The sequence below is a fragment of the Asterias amurensis genome, chromosome 12 (genome assembly GCF_032118995.1).
Source record: "Asterias amurensis chromosome 12, ASM3211899v1".
NCBI classification, from domain to species: domain Eukaryota; kingdom Metazoa; phylum Echinodermata; class Asteroidea; order Forcipulatida; family Asteriidae; genus Asterias; species Asterias amurensis.
In genome coordinates, this window is record NC_092659.1 from 7,637,530 (window position 1) to 7,656,593 (window position 19,064).

General features: G+C 40.4%; 1 protein-coding gene across 1 annotated transcript in view; it reads left to right on the top strand.

Annotated features, from left to right (window-relative positions):
• The first annotated feature begins 334 nt into the window (after window positions 1-334).
• Window positions 335-19,064, top strand: part of LOC139945262 (uncharacterized) — a 37,894-nt gene continuing 19,164 nt past the window's right edge. Inside the window, exons 1-15 of the mRNA XM_071942593.1 lie at window positions 335-398; window positions 2,220-2,615; window positions 5,268-5,387; window positions 5,907-6,308; window positions 6,867-6,983; window positions 7,687-7,815; window positions 8,234-8,593; window positions 10,336-10,452; window positions 11,798-11,902; window positions 12,474-12,612; window positions 13,916-14,127; window positions 15,080-15,193; window positions 16,552-16,947; window positions 18,221-18,331; window positions 18,953-19,060. Coding sequence (XP_071798694.1) covers window positions 335-398; window positions 2,220-2,615; window positions 5,268-5,387; window positions 5,907-6,308; window positions 6,867-6,983; window positions 7,687-7,815; window positions 8,234-8,593; window positions 10,336-10,452; window positions 11,798-11,902; window positions 12,474-12,612; window positions 13,916-14,127; window positions 15,080-15,193; window positions 16,552-16,947; window positions 18,221-18,331; window positions 18,953-19,060 — 2,890 coding nt within the window. The remainder of the gene's footprint in view (window positions 399-2,219; window positions 2,616-5,267; window positions 5,388-5,906; window positions 6,309-6,866; window positions 6,984-7,686; window positions 7,816-8,233; window positions 8,594-10,335; window positions 10,453-11,797; window positions 11,903-12,473; window positions 12,613-13,915; window positions 14,128-15,079; window positions 15,194-16,551; window positions 16,948-18,220; window positions 18,332-18,952; window positions 19,061-19,064) is intronic.

Genomic DNA, 19,064 nt, shown 5'->3' on the forward strand with positions numbered 1-19,064 from the left:
CCTTTCCAACGATAACTGCCGACTGAAGCCCTACGTAGGGCCAACGTTGGTGTGTTACCTAGGTTCGGACTGTGCCATCAAATCAGGAATAGCTGGTGACTTGTGCGTGGTTATGATGACTTACTTTTTACGTGAACACCTAGGGTGAGAACAAATATTTTTAGAGGAGAATTGTTTATGGTAAGTCTGCTTTCAGTAGGGTTTGAAACTTGCTTGGTGGAAATACGATATATAAGTACTGATGGTGTGGATTAGCTTGTCTGGTAACGAATCTATACACTGCTTTAATTTACAGATCAGCGTTGATGACATACATATGCACCTAGCAAGTAACATGGAAGGCGTCAAGTTACGTCTTGTGGCTTTTGCTTTCATTTTGTGCGGGTGCATGAGCTCCGGTAAGTAGTATTCAAAACTGTACATGTTGAAGATAAAACGAAGTTAGGGTTTTGCAGAGACGCGATGTTTATATACGATGGGATTGCCTGTTTATGGAGCCCCTTAAAGACCCTGGACACTATTGGTAATTATCAAAGACCAGTCTTCTCACTTGGTGTATCTCAACATAAATAACAAACCTGTGAAAGTTTGAGCTCAATTGGTCGTCGTAGTTGCGAGATAATAATGAGAGAAAAAATACCTTGTCACACAAAGTTACGTGCTTTAAGATGCTTGAATTCGAGACCTCAAATTCCAAATCTGAGGTCTCGAAATCAAATTCGCAGAAAATTACTTCTTTCTCGAAAACTACGTCACTTCAGAGGGAGCCGTTTATCACAGTGTTTTATACTATATCAACCTCTCCCTATTACTCGTAAAAATCTACGGATGTGTAGTTGGTCGCAGCGTGTCGCGCACCGAACTAAGGCTATGATGCTTTAAGGAAGTGTGGGTTCGAGTAATGGTCTTGTGACACTTGTGTCTTTAAGCAATAACCCAACTATCGACCTTTCCTTTGCAACGTCACAGCCCGAGTTTTTGCCAACCCAGATTGAAAAACTATGGAAAGCCATAAGTGCAAATCTAGACAAGATCGCTATTTTGGTAACAATGTAACGAAATTTGTTGATTTTGTTTAAAACAAAACAACTTAATATGAGAGGTGTTTTGATCTAATTGAAAATTTGCAGAAATGTTGAATTTTGTAAAAACATCTGTTTTTACGATTAAGTGTTTAACTAATTAGGCCTACCCTGCCATCCAATGCGGTTGGTTTATCAACAAAAGAAAGGTCTAGTAATGCTTCGTCCCTCGGATGAGACGTAGAGCCAAAGGTCCCGTGTTGTTGCCCTTGTGTCTGTGGAAGTGGGAGCCGCCAGTGCGCCGCGGCACCAAACCCTCGTTGTGCTACAAATAGCCTTCATATTTATTAACCCCGTAACCTGTCTTAACAAGTGTGATGGTGAATTTGTGATTATCTTGTTTACGTTGGAGATTGCCTGTGACCAGCTGCATTGTCTGTAGTGTCCTGATAATACATGTATGCATTACATGCAATGTTTAGTATGCTATGCAAATGAGACCTATGCAAATTTGATTGACCTTCAAGAGTTTAGGGGACACAGTATACTGGGATAGCAGCATGGTCGAGGACCGGGAATAAAGCCGAGACATATTCACCTGGGATTCAATTCGTTATTCATTGGAGTTCAATCTGCCTTTACAATAATACGACATCCCCCCCTCCTTAACAGGATTTAATTTCATGGCCCTGCTTCACCGCCACGTTTCTGCGCTCGCTGCGTAGAAGCAGAGAATCGCTAGCCATGAAATGTGGCCACGTACAGCTGCTGAAGCAACGCATTCTGTTAAACATTTTCCTGCTTAAAATCAAACTAGCAGGTTATCACTCAAGTGGTGACTTTGGTATTTTGGACATGGTATTTTTGGCGTTTTGGCTGGTAACCTTATTCTGATCAGCATTATATTGTTGTGCATAGCTACGTTTTTTACAACATAGCAACTCTTTAACATTTTGGCCAAACTTAAGCTGTTAAGCAGAAAATACGGCTTGACATTTTTTTGGGCTTGGCAAAAATTTAGAAAGGCACCAGCCATAACAATGCAAACTTGAGGTAATTTGGGCTGGTAACCTGATTCTGCTATAAAGCAATACTATTTTGTGTTTAGCGAAATGTTGTGCTTACATCGTGACATTTTATCCTCGGTCGTGAACGAGGCCAACTGAGCTTTGTATTTAATTTGTTTTACCACTTTAGCCCAACTGTGTCCGAATATCGTCTCCCGAGACGTCAGCATCAATAGAACCCAAGCCGTCGTGGTATCCTCAGATGAAATAGACCAGCCACCAGCCAACTGCACATCAGCAACATTGGAACTGAATTTCATCATCAAGGATAATGATTCCGTGACGTCCTTAGACATTCTTGAACTTCGAAGCGATCATCCAGATCTGGAGCTAGTGGTTGAGTTGTTTCCAACTGGTTTCGATAACAACAAGTTGGTCGTGCAGGAGGACACCTACAAACGTTTCATCCTTGAATCAGAAAACCCGATGCCTAGATTTCGTTTGGCGCTCAAGAGGAGAGTGGTGGAAAGTCAAGTCAATGGCAGTTACAGTTTTCGAGCTGGAGTGTCGCTGATCAGCATTGCAGGTAATGCCAATGTATCCATAACTTAGTACCATTGTGGCCTCGCTATATAAACATCATTAAAATAGGCCTTGTCTTCAAAGCACTGGACACCTTTTTAGTAACAGTACTGTCAAAGACCGGTATTCCCACATTTTGGGCTCATTTGGCCATCGAAGTTGCATTTAGAGAATAATGAAGGAAAAACACCATTGCTGCGCAAATTACTGTTTTTATGAGGCTAAAGAAATAATCAGTATACCAGGCCTGGGCCATAAGCACCAATAGCTAAAGCACATCAAAATTGTGCTCACCAGAATAAACTTACCAACCAAAATTACATGTTACAAATTCTACCTTCATGGTCTCATGCACAATTTGTGACTCGATTTCTGCTCATTTCTGGTAAGTAGAATTTTGTTGGGCAATATTTTCTGCTTATAGGCAGCTCTATAAAATGGATTTAGCATGCAGGACACGGAGGTCAGGTCATGGTCGCGTTGCCCCTGGTATTGGCCTCGGTGCCCCTTCATAAAAATCACCCTATACTTTAAGACAAATGGCCTTGCCGATTTTTTTCTTTACCAATTATGTAATGTTCCTTTAACAGAAGATTTTGGTTGCCGAGGTTCGATTAATACAAAATGAAACTGCAACTTTATTGTAATTTAAATGTAAGCCTGTTTAATGTTGATGCCTCAAAAATAATCGTTTTCGTCCGCATGAAATCACTTGTTAAATTTGTATATATATATATTAATTTAGTAAAATGTCGAGCACCTATTTGGTTTGCGGTAACAGCGTGTGTTTATCTATTTGCTGGGTAGTTTTATATGCCCCTTTGAGAACTTATCTTGCTTTACAATTTTTTATGTATACCGCGGAGTAGTTGATTGGAATTCGGGAGACTTCATGAGATTTTATGAAAAACTTACAAAATTTCGTTAAATTCTGGTTACATTTATGGATGAGATTCAGTGTGTTTCTTTCTTTCGAATAAAAAAGTGTGACTCTGTCAGAATGACGACGCGTTTGTATAGGTTTTCTCTGTCAGTTTCGGCAAATGAGCAGCCAATTTGACCACCAAGCTATTCTATTTCGCGCGAAATCGAATGCTTCTGAAAATGGTCATTCGATTTCGTTTTATGATTAGTCAAATGAAATGTTGCGTCAATCGATTTAACAAAATAATCATTCAATTTAAAATTCATCAAAGCAGCATTCAAATTCGCAGACACTTCTTGTGTGTCACGAAAAAGAATGACGGTACGCTAATTTGAACAGTGCTAAAGGAGTTTGACTCGACTCTAAACGAAATTGAATTGCCGAATTCTGAATTTGAAACGCAGTAACAACTGGAGAGGCAAAACAGCTTTAATTCGAACGCATGAAAATGAAATTGATTGCTCATTTGCCGAATTTGACCGAGAAAACCTATATTAATCCGTTTAAAAGAGTTATCATCATAAAAAAAACGTATAAAAAAAGAAAACTCTCATTATTTTTCTAAGCTTGCCAGCACATAATACGAATAATTTACGACCGATTCCCGTTTAACAGCTTTATACACATTTCAATGGCAAGGGTGCGGTCTCGCGGTCGTTACCAATAACCGTGACGGTCAATGGCCATTGGTTAACCCATGGAAAGTTCAACCGAAAAAAAATAGTGGATACGACCGCGAAAACGCACCAATAAGGTACGTGATGCGTAGTCCACCAATAAAACGACATGGATCTGTGGCCCCTTTTTAAATCCACGGCTTCGGCATTGGATTAGGCTCCATCAGGCTCAGTCATCTCGTCTGAAGCCCTCAGCAAGTATACGCAAAGCACGCGGAATTGTCAAAACAACCGCGGGGCCAAGCTAGCCTGAGCCGAATCTCGAGACGAAGCCGTGGTTTCGAAAAGGGCCTATGTGTGGGGTATATCATACGTATAATATATTTTCCTATAAACTGAGTCAATTAAGTGTGTTTCTATAACTTGATGACTAGTTCCCAATGAATCAACCTACAGTTTATCCTGTAAGCAGGGCCCGATTTCATAGCTCTGCTTACCGCCGAATTCCTCCGTATTGATCACCATTCTCCGCTCGGCATCCAAGGCAAAACAGCCTATATCTCGAAAAGTTTCGAGCTGTCTTGCCATAAAACAGGATGAAATTGACAGAAGAGAATAATGCATTCACATCCGTGCCTCTTAAAACCTTTAAACCGAAAAGAAAAAAAAAATCTCTCAACTTACCCAGAAATTACCTTATAACTATTGATAAGAACCCACCATTTTATAGTTAGGCTGTTTGCCATTGAAGGGCCGCGGGTGCTGTGCACGCTGTAGTACTGAATTTCTGAACTAGCAGTAATTATGTCTATAGTAACGTTGAGTATGCTCTCGCAAATGCAAAAATTCCCTGCCAAACTGTGAAATACTGATTTCGTAAGCGCAAATTCTTTGAATACGGTTAGCAGAGCCATGAAATTGGTAGAACACATTGAAAAGCATTACGGCAGTGGCAACTTTGATGTATACAGAAAACAAAATGGCCGGCCGGCCATCATCACATATACCCCTACACTCTATGTTATTAGACCATTGATTGTTTGACTACATCAATTACGACTATACAGTGTATAATTGTGACCAAACTTCATGTTCATTTCTTTTTTTTTCACAGATTGTGGAGATGACTTTATTTGCCACCAGAACGACAGCTTGAAAGTTTGCCTTCACCCAAGCGCAGTGTGTGATGGTCACATTAATTGCAACATGGATTACTCTGACGAAGTCAATTGCGGTAAAAACAAAATTGTTGGTTTGATTTAGTATATTAAGGAAACCTAATAGTGCCATACTAAATACTTTAAATAAAGATATTTATTCGTCGATATTCAACCCATAATTGTTTTGTGAGCCATTCAAGACCAGGATTTTACTCCAAAAAGCCGTGTTTTGTTACCATTGCGAATTGTTTCTCCCAAAAAGTAAACGAAAATAAACAAAACTTGTTAACCTGAAATTTGTTGGCACATTTTGGGCGTCGTTTTAACACTTTCAGTTGGAAATAAGACATTTACAAGTAAAATTTGTATAAAGTATTGTACAATGACTTGCTTTGGCACAGGGGTACCGTTTAGATATGAATTCCTGGGAATAAAGACAGTTTATATTGTCAAATGGTGCGGGGCAAGCTCTTGCATCGTTATAGACCCCCAGATTCAGCTCATTCCCAGCTCATGCTAGACAGGGTCTTTTGTTATTGACTAACGCTGGCTTGGCGGTCGGGGCACCATACCCATTCTTCATTCTTCAACAGATTATTGCGGACAGACGAATTTTGACCTCGAGATCAACCAAGAGGTCAGCATTCAGAACCCAGACGTCACATCGTCTATTTGTGTCTGGCAGTTCAAAGCACCACCCTCTAGCCGGATGCTACTACAATTTACTAACTATGACGTAGTGTATTCGTCTGTTTTTGTAGTCTCTTTATCAAACGTTACCGTTGACGATGCTGTAAATGGCCGCAGCCATCCAGATTATATCGTCTATCAATCCTACTCTGCCGGTCCAGGGGGGAACATGGGCGGACCAAGCGTGCCAAGAGAAAGGGCAGTGAGAAATGAGTCTATATGGGTGATATTTGCAAACGCCATCTTCGAGGATAATCACTCACCGTCGGTATTTAGTCTACGTGTAACGGCACTAAATGAAAGCGGTAAGAATTATAGGATTTGAAACTTAGCATGGTGAAAAACACGACATAGTAAGGCTTGCGGGAACACTATGACACGTCTATGGACACCTACTTACAAGAGTGCTTTCAGTAAAACAGGCATAACCTTTCTTAGAAAAAAAATCAATTCTTTCCATTCCTTTTTTTGGGGGGGGGGTGAGAAGCAGGAAAATATGCTTGTTTAATAAGCCGTGCTTCACTGGGGGTTTCGAGTGTCAGTTGTTTGTTTTTAAGTCATAAATCTCGTTCAACTTCCTTTTGACTCGCCCTGTACACAATGGTTACTCAACATTTGTCAAGTATTTCGTGGACAGCATGCAAAATGAGTACCTTTATTAAAACACCCAAACTCCTCTTAGGATTGGTCAAATTTCTTTCATTCTTTTCTTTTCAAAGAAGCAGGAGCGAGGGCTTGCTAAATACAACTTTTGCTGAACTATTGAGTGTCATTTTTTTGTTTTAAAAAAAAACATCACCAATCCCCCGGTCAACTTCTTGTTTCACTCACCCTGTCTTACTATACATATTTTCTTGTGACAGTCACGTGTAGCGGAGATGAGTTTCTATGCGACACTGGCATTCAGTGTATATCGAGCAATACGAGATGTGATGGTCTGCCCGACTGCGACGACTATTCTGATGAGATAGGGTGCAGTGGTGAGTTAATAACGGATTCCATAATGACGGTCTGTAATTAATGGGAAACTTTACACTATCTGCCATTCACCAAGAGAGGGCGCTCTTCACCAGGTAATGTCAACAACTTAGGAATAGGAGAAGCATGAGTGACGGTCACTGACAGCAAATACCATGTGTTTTGCGTGTTTTTGATTTTGTATTTAGATTTAGCCAAACTGTATTTTGTTTTTCATAACACAATGCCAGCATAAACCGCACTGTTCTGGAACAGGACGTACTGGACACGAGTTCCCCTATGATAACAAGCGGTGTGCATGAGGTTTTGGGAGTGTTTCTTCTAGGGTAATTAGCAAAAATTCCAAAATGCTGACCTACAAAAATCTGAAGTTTAGTGTATGACAATGTATCTGATTTAGTTTTCAAGAGGCTGAGAGACTTCTAAATATTTTTGAGTATTTTTGAATTTGTATTGGTATAGGAGTTGTGCACCCTTACCAGGTAGGTCTGCTGCCCTCTAGCGGCAGAGCTTTCGAAAAGTCTCCCATTGGCCAAGTTCGAGCAGCTACCATTTTTGTCAACCGTCAAAATTCAATGATTACCTAGGTAAGACGTACATTCTAGGTACCAGGCAAAAGCGCCCAAATGGGCGTATTTTTAGCCCCTTGCTCTACCTTGACCAACGTGTTGCTAACCACAATACCTTTTCAAACCCAACCAATAGATATGTGCCAACCCACGGAGTTTGCGTGTAAGCAAAATACTGTGAAGGAGTTTTGGCTGTGTTCCTCTCCAATCATCATCTGTGATAACATCAAGCAATGCTACAATCTGGAGGACGAAATAGGCTGTGGTGAGTGGTAGGGTAGGGTTAAGTTTAGGGTTTGGGTTAGGGTTAGGGTTTGGGTTAGGGTTAGGGTGAGGGTAGGGGTTAGGGTTAGGTAGTTATGGTGTAGGTTAGGGTTAGGGTTAGGGTTAGGTTTAGAGTTAGGGTTAAGTTTAGGGATAGGTGTTTTAAAGGATTGGGTACTTTTTGTACGACACAAAACACAATGTTCACAGATTTACATTAAACTAACACGCTTTGAAGATAAGGGTGTCAGAAGATTTCCCATAAAAAGGTTACTTGCTGAGTTGCTGAAGTTTTGGAGAAAATGAGTAAAAACAATGGCACAAAAACAACTAATTACAAAAATCAAATATGCGTTAAGATTCATGAAATTCGGCCCATGCAGTATTGAGTCCGTATTTTGACCATTCTTTTTTTGTAGCCCCATCATGTGGGAGTCACGTCATTCATCTACAACAAGATCAAACTCATCAGCTGCTATCTCCAAACGCTCCAGCTTCATATCCTAACAACACCAACTGCATCTGGTTCATCACGGCTCCTCCGGGAACTGCAGTTTTTATCCAAACCGTCAAATTCAACATCTACGATGCAATTCTAAGGGTAGGAAACGGTCGACTGGTCAACCAGAATCGTATTATTTGGGAAAGGAGGGGAGGGACAGCACTCCTTACTGCTTCATCAGAGGGGAACGATGTTTGGGTTACCATGGAGGTTTCTAGAAACAATCTTGTCGATGATGCGTACTTCATTCTTGAACTATCTGTACTTGATCAGTTAGGTAAGATGGTCTAAAACTAACTGGGACTCCTGGGGATTCGGCGGATGGGGGAGAATTCGGCAGGATATGCTGGATCCCGGCGGAACCCCGGCTAGTGGGAATCCCGGCAGGATAATGATTGGATTCTGCTTGTATTTTGGCATGGTCCTAGCGGGATTCTGATGGAATCTCGGTTAATCAAAACGGAATCCCGGTTAATTCAAACGAAATCCCGGTTGATCCCGGCAGAATCCCGGTCAAATCAACCGGAATCTCTGCTATTACTACGAGAATCCTGTTTGATTTCGGAGTAATCCCGGTTTTTATTCTGCCAAAATCCCAGTTATCGACCGGAATTCCGGTTGATCCTCGTGGAATCCCGGTTTACTCAACTGGGTTTTCTATGGGGATGGTCTAAAATGCTGAAACAGTTTTCAGTATAGACTCTGCAAGTCTACCACGTCTTTTGAACATGAGTGCCTGTTAACCATATACAAAATGTATTGCTTACTTAAAGTCACCTGGAAATAGATTTGTTTTTTCTTTCAAACATAAGAGTATACGCTTACGAACAATAAAACAATTTTTTTAGTAATTGTTTGTCACGATTTATATGTTTAAAAAATATATAAAGTTGTTTGGGGGGCTGACTCCGCCTACCCCTTTTGTAACGTCAATCGAGGCAGACAATGCAATGCGTATAGTAAACACACGTGCAAAGTACATGTACGTCCAAGTCGTGAGTTGGTACATTTCAAAAAGTGTTTTTCTGCGTTCAGCAGCAATACACCCGGTCGGCATTGCCGGAAAAAAACCAAAACATTTTTTTTTGAAACGTACAAACTCACGATTTGGTCCGTACATGTACAAAATGCAATTGTTAAATCTACTACTCTTGGGGATGATCAGGGTCGCGTTCTATTTCACGAACAGAAGGCTAATAAAAAAAATAGCACAAGATAAAAACAGTAATTATTTGTGTGACAACACCCAATATTTTGGCCTAGAACTCATCATGGCACCAAGAAGTTGCTGTAGCTATGCGTGCAGTACATCGGTTGCTACGTGATAGTACGTTGGTTGCTATGAGATAGTTCATTGTGCTGCATAACACGTCATAATAATAATATCGAAGTCTTATATAGCGCACGTATCTACCAAACAAGGTACTCAAGGCGCTGAGTATATACAAACCTTTCAGAAAGATAGGTAATTGCAGTGATGAATTCTGAGACCCAATTATTTAGCACCTAATAAGGGTTTACAAGGTGCTACGGCGCATACAGCAGCCACAACCAGGAACACCGGGGCGAACCCCTTCTCTTTTCGATAAGTGCACTGGGTTCTTTTACATGCGTTACACAACACATTGGACCAACGGCTTTACGTCCCATCCGAAGGACGAAGCAATGGTTAAGTGTCTTGCTCAAGGACACAGTGTCACGGCTGGGGATTCGAACCCACACTCTGCTGATCAGAAACACCAGAGTTTGAATTCGGTGCTCTTAACCGCTCGGCCACGTCATGTTCGCACGATTGTAGTAAAACAATAAATTTGCATTACCAAAACCACCATTTCGTATTAATCTTATCGGCTGCAAGATTTTATTTTTGAAAGTACATAAAGTTACGGGTTTTTGATTTTAAATTTCAGAGGCTGTGGTTTAACGTTCATTATTTGGAATAAGGCCAGAAATTTGTAACGTGTTTTACACAAAATAATTGAAGGACTTTTGTTTTTCTTTTTTTTTCCCACCATGCAGTGAACTGTTCCGGGGAATACGAAGTCGCTTGTAAGAGCGGGTACCAGTGTATCAACGAATATAATGTATGTGATGGCATATTTCACTGCTGGGATAAATCTGATGAGCTATCATGTGGTACGTAGGCCTACAATGTACATAAAATATGACAAAGAGAGTGACATTATTGAGCGGAGCTGTGTATAAACCCTTTCTTTTGTGACGTCACGTGGTTGTGCTGAATGCCATTTTCAGTCCAAAAGGTAGCACATTAACCCAATGGGCAGACTAGTCTGGAACCCAATGGGCAGACTAGTCTGGAACCCAATGGGCAGACTAGTCTGGAACCCAATGGGCAGACTAGTCTGGAACCCATGTGTGCGCCCATTCCTTGCTCTATCATTGCTGCCCATGGTAGCGAGTCTGTCAGTAAGTGGACTGTTTTGGGCTAGTGACGTCATGTGCATCATAGTAGGCCTACTTGCGATTTCACAAGCGCGTGCTTAGTATCCAAAAGCGCAATACAGTGACAAGAGGTATCACTACGTGCCTGCTGCCCATGGTAGCGCAGTGAGTCGACTGTTTTGGGCTAGTGACGTCATATGCAAGGGGTCTTTGCTTTGGGAAGTGTCGTGGCCGAGCGGTTAAGAGCACCGAATTCAAACTCTGGTGTTTCTGATCAGCAGAGTGTGGGTTCGAATTCCACAGCCATGACACTTGTGTCCTTAAGCAAGACACTTAACCATTTCTTCGTCCTTCGTATGGGACGTAAAGCCGTTGGTCCCATGTGTTGTGTAACGCATGTAAAAGAACCCAGTGCGCTTATCGAAAAGAGAAGGGGTTCGCCCCGGTGTTCCTGGCTGTGGCTGCTGTATGCGCCGTAGCACATTGTAAATCCTTATAAAGGTACTACATACTTGGGTCTCATAATTCATCACTTCAATAACATGTTTGTCTGAAAGTTTGTATATGCTCAGCGCCTTGAGTACCTTGTTTGGTAGATGCGTGCGCTATATAAGACTTCGATATTATTATTATTAGTCTGGGGTCATACGCCATTATGAAGTGTGGTGGACTAGTAGGTTAATTTTGGGGTCAATTTCTCTGTTTACACCCAATCCAAACAATGCACTCCTCTAGTGTCCGCCATATAATCAAGAAGGCTAATGAAGCGCCAGCCGTGTACAAAATGTAACGCGAGCCTATAATGTAGACCAGAACCTAATCCCTATAAAGGACTCTTCCTCTGGGCTGTTCACAGATACTGTAGTATAGTACAAAAGTGCAAGGCCGCCAGGGCTACCCAGAACCTTTATGTATAGCTCTTGATTTTCGGACAACATTTAGGTACTGCATTCACCTCAAAAGTAGTCACATTATTTGAAGCGAATTCTGGATCAACGCTGACCCGGAAGTTTTTGGAGTGTAACATCCTTGACGCTCAAGTAATCCTCTGTACATTTTGCCATGCTGTGTATAATAGGTCAGTGTGACTCCGGCCTACAGTGTAACCAGTTCTGTCTTCCGGAGAGGTATATCTGTGATGGACACTTTCATTGCAACAACTTTTTTGACGAGGTATCATGCTGTAAGTAAAGTATTAATGAACGGGAAGAAAACAGAAAAACAGAGTCTGATCAGAACTGTTACGGCAAATTTGAGAATCCTTGAAATATGAGGGTTATATCACACGAGGCAGTTTACAGGCAAACCAATTCCTTCATGAAGGAACGGCATTCTCATTTGAATATTCACTCTACATTTTGGGGCATCGTAACACATTGTTCTGAATAATTACACGTTCTATCCAATGGTCCGTAGAATGAACTGCAGTTGGTTGCCTTGAGTTTCCTGTAAAAGTTGCCATGTATCACACGAGGCAACTTGCAGGCATCTGGTTCCAGGCAATCTCCATAAAGGAAAGGTCATAACATTTGATTGTTTAAGTTTTAGTCTTGTAGATCGTAAGACATATTTTGAAAAATAATACTCAAGTGCTAGCTACCAAAGTGATTCCGTAGCATGCAACGAACGCAGCTGGTTCCTTCAAGTTGCATGTAAAAGTTGCCTTAAACTCGATCATGTCATCTGTTTGTTTTCTGTAAGATTTATTATGTTTCATGCCCGTTAATCCCTTTCCTAATTCTTTCTTTCTGCAGCAAGTTCATTTTGTGGAAGTGAGAGATATATCACTCTTGAAGACTATCCAGATAGAACGTATAACATTTCATCCCTTGAAACGGGAATTCCACCACACACTGCCTGTCTCTGGATCTTCAGTGCAAGGCCCGGATACAGGTGAGCTGTTTATAAAAGAGATAATTTAATTATATTTTTTATTATAATTAACAGAATTTTAATAGAAAACCCCTTTTCTGAGCGGCTACAAAGCGGTACAACAAAACAAATTAAAACCATAAAGGAAATACATTATAAAACATAGGAGTGAGTTTTTAGATGTTTTGTTTTTAACTGGGAAGTTGATGCCACACAATTGCTTACGAACCAGGTACTGATTTCTAGAGTGTATGAGTTACGGAAATACACATTCAAATCAAAGACTTAGGGATTGGGAAAAATGGCACCAGGACAGTCAAAACTACAATTTTTTATGTTGGGAAAAACTAAAGGGAACATCCAAACCATGGGACAGCAAATGAAAGTACTATAAAGTTTAATGTGGTGTGTTTTGAACACTTGGTGACACCATCATAGTAAACTAATACACGCTTACCAAAACAGTAAATTTTTGTTTTAATGATCTGACAAGTACTTCAGGACGATTAAGTAAAATGTAAAAGGTTCTCACATGTGCGTTGGAGCGTATGAGATATATGTAACAAACGGAAGTGTTGAAGCTTATTATAATGATAACACACATGGAGGATATTACACTTTTCAACATGCCTTTCATCGATTGTTATAAACACCCCATACCAATATTTTGCCTTTTCATTGGTTTAGAGCGCGTCACGTGATATTTTTACTAGACGACGGCCGTGTGATAGTGCATCGGTTTGCCGTGCGCTATAGTCTGAAGACTATCACACGGCGTGCAGTACCCAGACGTCCGTTGCGTGTATGATGATGATAAATTAATAGTCTTTTACCATTTCGGATTACATGACACTTCATGCAGCACAGTAACAGTTTTTTCAATTTGCATTCGCGTCGTCCGTGGAATTGTAGCATTCAGGTCTTTAACTTAATAGTACAGTATTTAGAAATGTTTTGGGTGTTATTTCGCCACGGGAAAAAAAGTACGCTCCGGGGATCACCTCGGGAGTCATAGTTTTAACCATAGCACTCGAAGTACTCAGTATTTGTATAATATCAAACATCAGATGGTAGGATTTGACTTCATAATACATCTAGCAACCTATCTGGAACAAATCTATTAATGACAAGATCGATTACATGCAGGCCGGGGTGACAGTATCAGAAAAACCTGACACACTTCACTATGGTACTATTTTAAACAGTACCTTTTTAACATAGTCTGGTGACATTTTGTACAATGCCTATTGGCATCCATAACTGTTTTGGATACAAGGAACATGACAACGATTATGAAAGTATATTGCTTTCTCGAATGATAAAGGATTCTTCTAGACGTTAAACAACAGAACATAACCGATGGCACCTTTACGACTGTAGGGAGTGGCGTAGACCCAACAGTTATATCATCTCAGCTGAAGTCTCTTGGTGGGTACTCACAACCGCTGTTGATCGCCTCCGTTGAAAACTCAATGTGGTTGACACTGGGACAAGGAGGACCATTGTGGTATCAAGTAAGGGAGTTCGACGACTCGAGTAAGTAATTATAACGTTGACACTTACAATCACTCTTTAAAGAAACTGGACACTATTGGTAATTGTCAAAGACAAGTCTTCTCACTCGGTGTGTCTCAACATATGCATAAAATAACAAACCTGTGAAAATTTAAGCCCAAAATTGGTTGTTGAAGTTGTGAGATAACTGTGGAAGAAAAAAATACCCTTGTCACGCGAAGTTGTGTGCTTTCAGATGTTTGATTTCGATACCTCAAATTCTAAATCTGAGGCCTCTAAATCAAATTCGTGGAAAAACACTTCTTTCTCGAAAACTACTTCACTTCAGAGAGAGCCGTTTCTCACAAAGTTTTATAATATCAACCTCTCCCCATTACTCTTTACCAAGTAAGGTTTTATGCTAATGGTTATATTGAGTAATTACCAATAGTGTCCACTGCCTTTAAACTGACCGACTGCCCTTGCATGCTACGTCACTAGTCCCCTTACTAAGGTGAATGAAGGGCTTTCATTGGCTTTTAACTTCCTGAGAAAATAGTTATAAACTGGAACTTCAAAAACCTCGAGTTCATCCACATTGGTACACGTCGCTGTTCGTGAACGGACACCAGCCCTCAGAAATCTCAGAGACGATTCCAAAACTGTTTACCAGATTCAAATGTTTGTAAGTGAAAATAAATTAGCAAAACCATAATAATTATTTCCTTTTCCATTTCCATTGCCAACAACTGTCAGTCGTATCATTTAAACGCCATTTTAAGACTTGTCTTTTTAATATTCGTTTAAACCACAGTGACTTGCTAGCGTCTTTGATTGGTCATCCAGATACTGTGCGCCAATCTTTGATCTTACCTTTAAACTAAAATAATGTTTAATTGCACTGTACTATAAAATAAACATTTAAGAAATTTTGAACACTCAAAATATGACCGATTGCGTTGTTTTTATAACACAAACTTCTTACTATTTTTAGTCCCCTGTGAGGAAGGAAAGTTCAGGTGTGAATTGTCTAGTCTGTGCATACATGCTCGCTTCCAATGTGATGGCATCGCTAACTGTGGAGACCTCAGCGATGAGCTTGGTTGTGGTAAGGTTCCATACCCTTTTGTCGTCGCAATGTTAAGCTATTTACGCCCTCTCTTGACTTTGTTCCGTTACCGTGTAGTGCACGTAGCCTGAATACCTGACATCACACTTTGTGGCCTGTGAATCCTACATATTGTGTATAACAACGTTTCATTCATTTACATGGTTACAGATAAGCTTGCGTCACTGAACACTTATCCAGTGACACGATTGTATTTAATACAAATTTTGGGTCTGTAGAGCTAGTGCCTGGCCCATAGAAAATGAAGCTTTAATTTCGCCAGATATCTGCCAGGATCCTGCTGGGAATAGAGAAATCCTCGCATAATCCTGCTGGGGATAGAGAAATCCTGGCATAATCCTGGTTTCTAATTAGGATCCCGGTTTAGGTCATTCGGAAGAACTGGGATTCCGGGCAAAATAAGTCACAACCGGGATCCCGGTAGGATTTATGTCAAACAGGAACGTGGTGAAATTGTTCTTCATAGATTTGTCTTCATTTGAATTTTTTACTAGTTTAAATACTTTATTTCCCACCGTGGGAATCACGCCGGTAATCCCCATAAAATTGTCTTAGAAGACCGGGAACCAGTCTATACACGTATAAGAATGCAGAACAGTTAGCTTGGAAGAGTAGGGATCAACTCCGGTTTGTCTTGTTCATACCACAGGTGTCCTTGTTTACAGGTTTCCTTGGTTTAATAACCAGAAAAATAATAAGATGATCGGTAAATGGCTCAGAATACTCACTAAACAACCCCTGTACCATGTTTAAGAATTGTTCTTGTTTGTTAAAAACACATGCTTAACTCTAATGGGTGTTTTAACGCGGGTAACTAAAAGTAAGCTTTGCATACCTGCTTGAAGTTGGACACAAGGTTTATACAGTGACTACTAATGTATACGCATCTAATGGGTTTAACGGCTTTCGTAGTTTCGGCCCTACTTAGGCCACCACCTGCCATCATGCAAGGGGCAACGTTATTAAAAAGGATGAGACACTTTTTTAAATGGTCATGATCGATTTTATTTCCTGGGGACGAATTGCCAATCGTTGGTATTCTGTAAATTGGCAAATGCCTTTCATTGAATGGTTACCTTACCTGTTTGCAAAACAAGTGTTTTCTTTGTCGCATTGAAAGCCAAATTTGTTTAAAGAATTCATTAAAATATCGTCGGGATTTTTGATGGCATCCCGTTGAATCCAACCGGAATCCTGGTTAATCCAACTGTAATCTCAGTTAAATCAGTTTCCAAAGCGGCTGATGATCTTCTGCGTGACTATCAAGTTATTATTATTGATTATCAAGTTATAATAAATTATAGATTGATTAACAACCAGATCCATTAATCCAACAGATGTCTGCAACGGTCAATCAACAATCAACATTACCGACGACTTAGTTCATACTCTGCATGCTGACATTGTAGAAGACTCGATCAAATTTCCCAATGGCAAATCGTGTATTTGGCAAATTTTTGCCTCTGTGGGACACCGTATTCAACTCACCATAGTTGAACTGGACTTGAATGAACCTTCCGGGAACGTACTTGACTTGGGCACAGAAAAACCAGACTTCATTTTCAGCGATGGGACTCGGTTTACACTTGGACGGGACACCTTCCACACGGAAAATGATGCAGTTTCAACAATAGCTGTAACGTCACAAACAAACAATGTACTGGTGTTATTAGTACCCACTTACAGCTACAGCACTCGGTTTACCGTGGAACTGGAGCAGTTCGAACCATTGGGTGAGTAGTTTATGCAGACCAAAAAACCATGTTGAATGGTTTTGATACCTTTTGTAGATCAAGTTTTTGGCCATGACATAAATCAACTTTGGATGAAGATATAAATTATGTAATGTATTTTACTTGTAGAAGTTTCAGCTTCATTAGTTGTCAAGTTGGGTTTTTTTTAGCAATGTTTTCAAGAGAGTCGCGTACAATACATTGTGTATGCTGAAATGGATTTTGTGAAATTGTTCAATTATTTTTGAAATACTACAGCACATCAGCAAGGATTGTTTTAAGGGTAACTTTCTGTCATCATTAATGTTCAAAAGGTGTAAGTTTAATGTTAATCTGTGGACATTGTGTCTCGTGTCGTACAAAAACCCTTTCATGCTATGGACTAAAGTCATGATTCAACGATTGCAATGATAAGATCTAGTGCTTTTTTTTTAATTAATTACAACTGTTACCAATTTGCTGCAGCAGGTAGGACCAGGTAAAAAGTGTTTTAGAATAACGCTGAAGATCATTTAGAGTCTTATCTAAAAACCTACCGATAGCCCATTATGACATGAAACATAGGGCGCCCTCTCAAATAGGCCGAAAAGGTTCCCAAATTAACCATCCTACAGCGTGCTTCACCGTTTTATTGACACCGTGGCTCCTATGACGATTGCGTCAAGATGACGTCATTGCCTAAACCTCACACGTATCAAACATCTCTCGTACTATGTGTTCCACTGTACAGTTTATGTGCAAAGAGAAACAAACTCACACAATGGGTCTACGGTCAAAATGTGCACGTTTTTGTATAACCTGAAACAGGAACCGAGCTCTTTCTTGTTTCTTATCATCAAATAAACACAGGTACAGTGTGAGCATTGACCACATAAATTGCCTCCTTTCCCCAACCATATGGTGCGTTCGTTTAGCTTCCCCGCCGGGTCAACTCCGGTGTGTGGTGGATTTTTTCCAGGACAAAAGTGTGCAGATAATTACGTTCATCCTGGCAAAAAAAAACGCCACACATCGGGGTTTACCCTGGGAAGCTAAACGAATGCACCCGTAATAGGGGACTTATTTGACCTTCCCTGTCCGTCGCTTAGATATAAAGAGAAGGAAAAAAGACCTATCGTTTAATGTTGTTGTTTTTTGTGGTCATTGTGGGTTATGGTTATCACCCGTTATTGTCTGTCACCGTCGTGTGCTTAAAAGAGGATCGGCACTTCTTGGGTGTTTAAGTAAGAAAACCTTTTTTTGAACACTGTTTCTTCCTGCATCCTTTTTTCAGAATGTGGAGAGGGTGATGTTGTCTGTCCATCTGGCCTGGCTTGCATAGCTCAACATGAGGTGTGTGACGGTACACCACAATGCCCGCTACTAGGTGACGAGGTCGGCTGCGGTAAGTTACTTATTGTGTCGGGCAGTGATAAGAGCAAAAACTACATATAGCGATAAAGGTCGGTTTGGTGGTGTATTTCCTCGCATTATGCCTCTTGGACCCGGTTCGAATCCAACCGGGGGTACCATGTGGATTGTGTTTTCAGTCCCTACTTGACTGCGTGGGTTTTCCCTGGAATAATAATTCTCTGGCGTTTTTATCCCACCTCATTGTTGTCCATAACTGATCCTGTTCAAAGAGATTGTGTGTCTCCATTTATGTTCTTACATCGTCCTATCATATTTTATAATTTTCCTAGTTTGTGGAAGCCACCCAAGTTTTGTTGTACACCATTTGTTTTGCGGGCAGTTTGTCCAGCTCTTCTCTATTTTAGCTACTTTTATTTTCCTTGTGATTTCAACTTTCGAAACTTTCGGGAAATTACAGGTCATTAACTATTGTTTGTAGATACAATATGAACAAAGGGAATACAAAATAAATTGTTTAACTTACGTTCAATAACATAACGCCTATTGCACCAAACTGCCTCAGTGTACTGATGGGTTCATTTGCAGTGTGTATGCAAATTAAAGTTAAATATTTTCTTAGCAAATATTTGTTCTTCCCTTCCCCGATTTGCAGGTAATTGCAGAAGTGAGGATTACCGGTGCGACGATGTATGTATAAGCACAATGCAAAGATGCAATGGATTTCGAGATTGCGCAGATTTTTCAGACGAGTATAATTGTTGTAA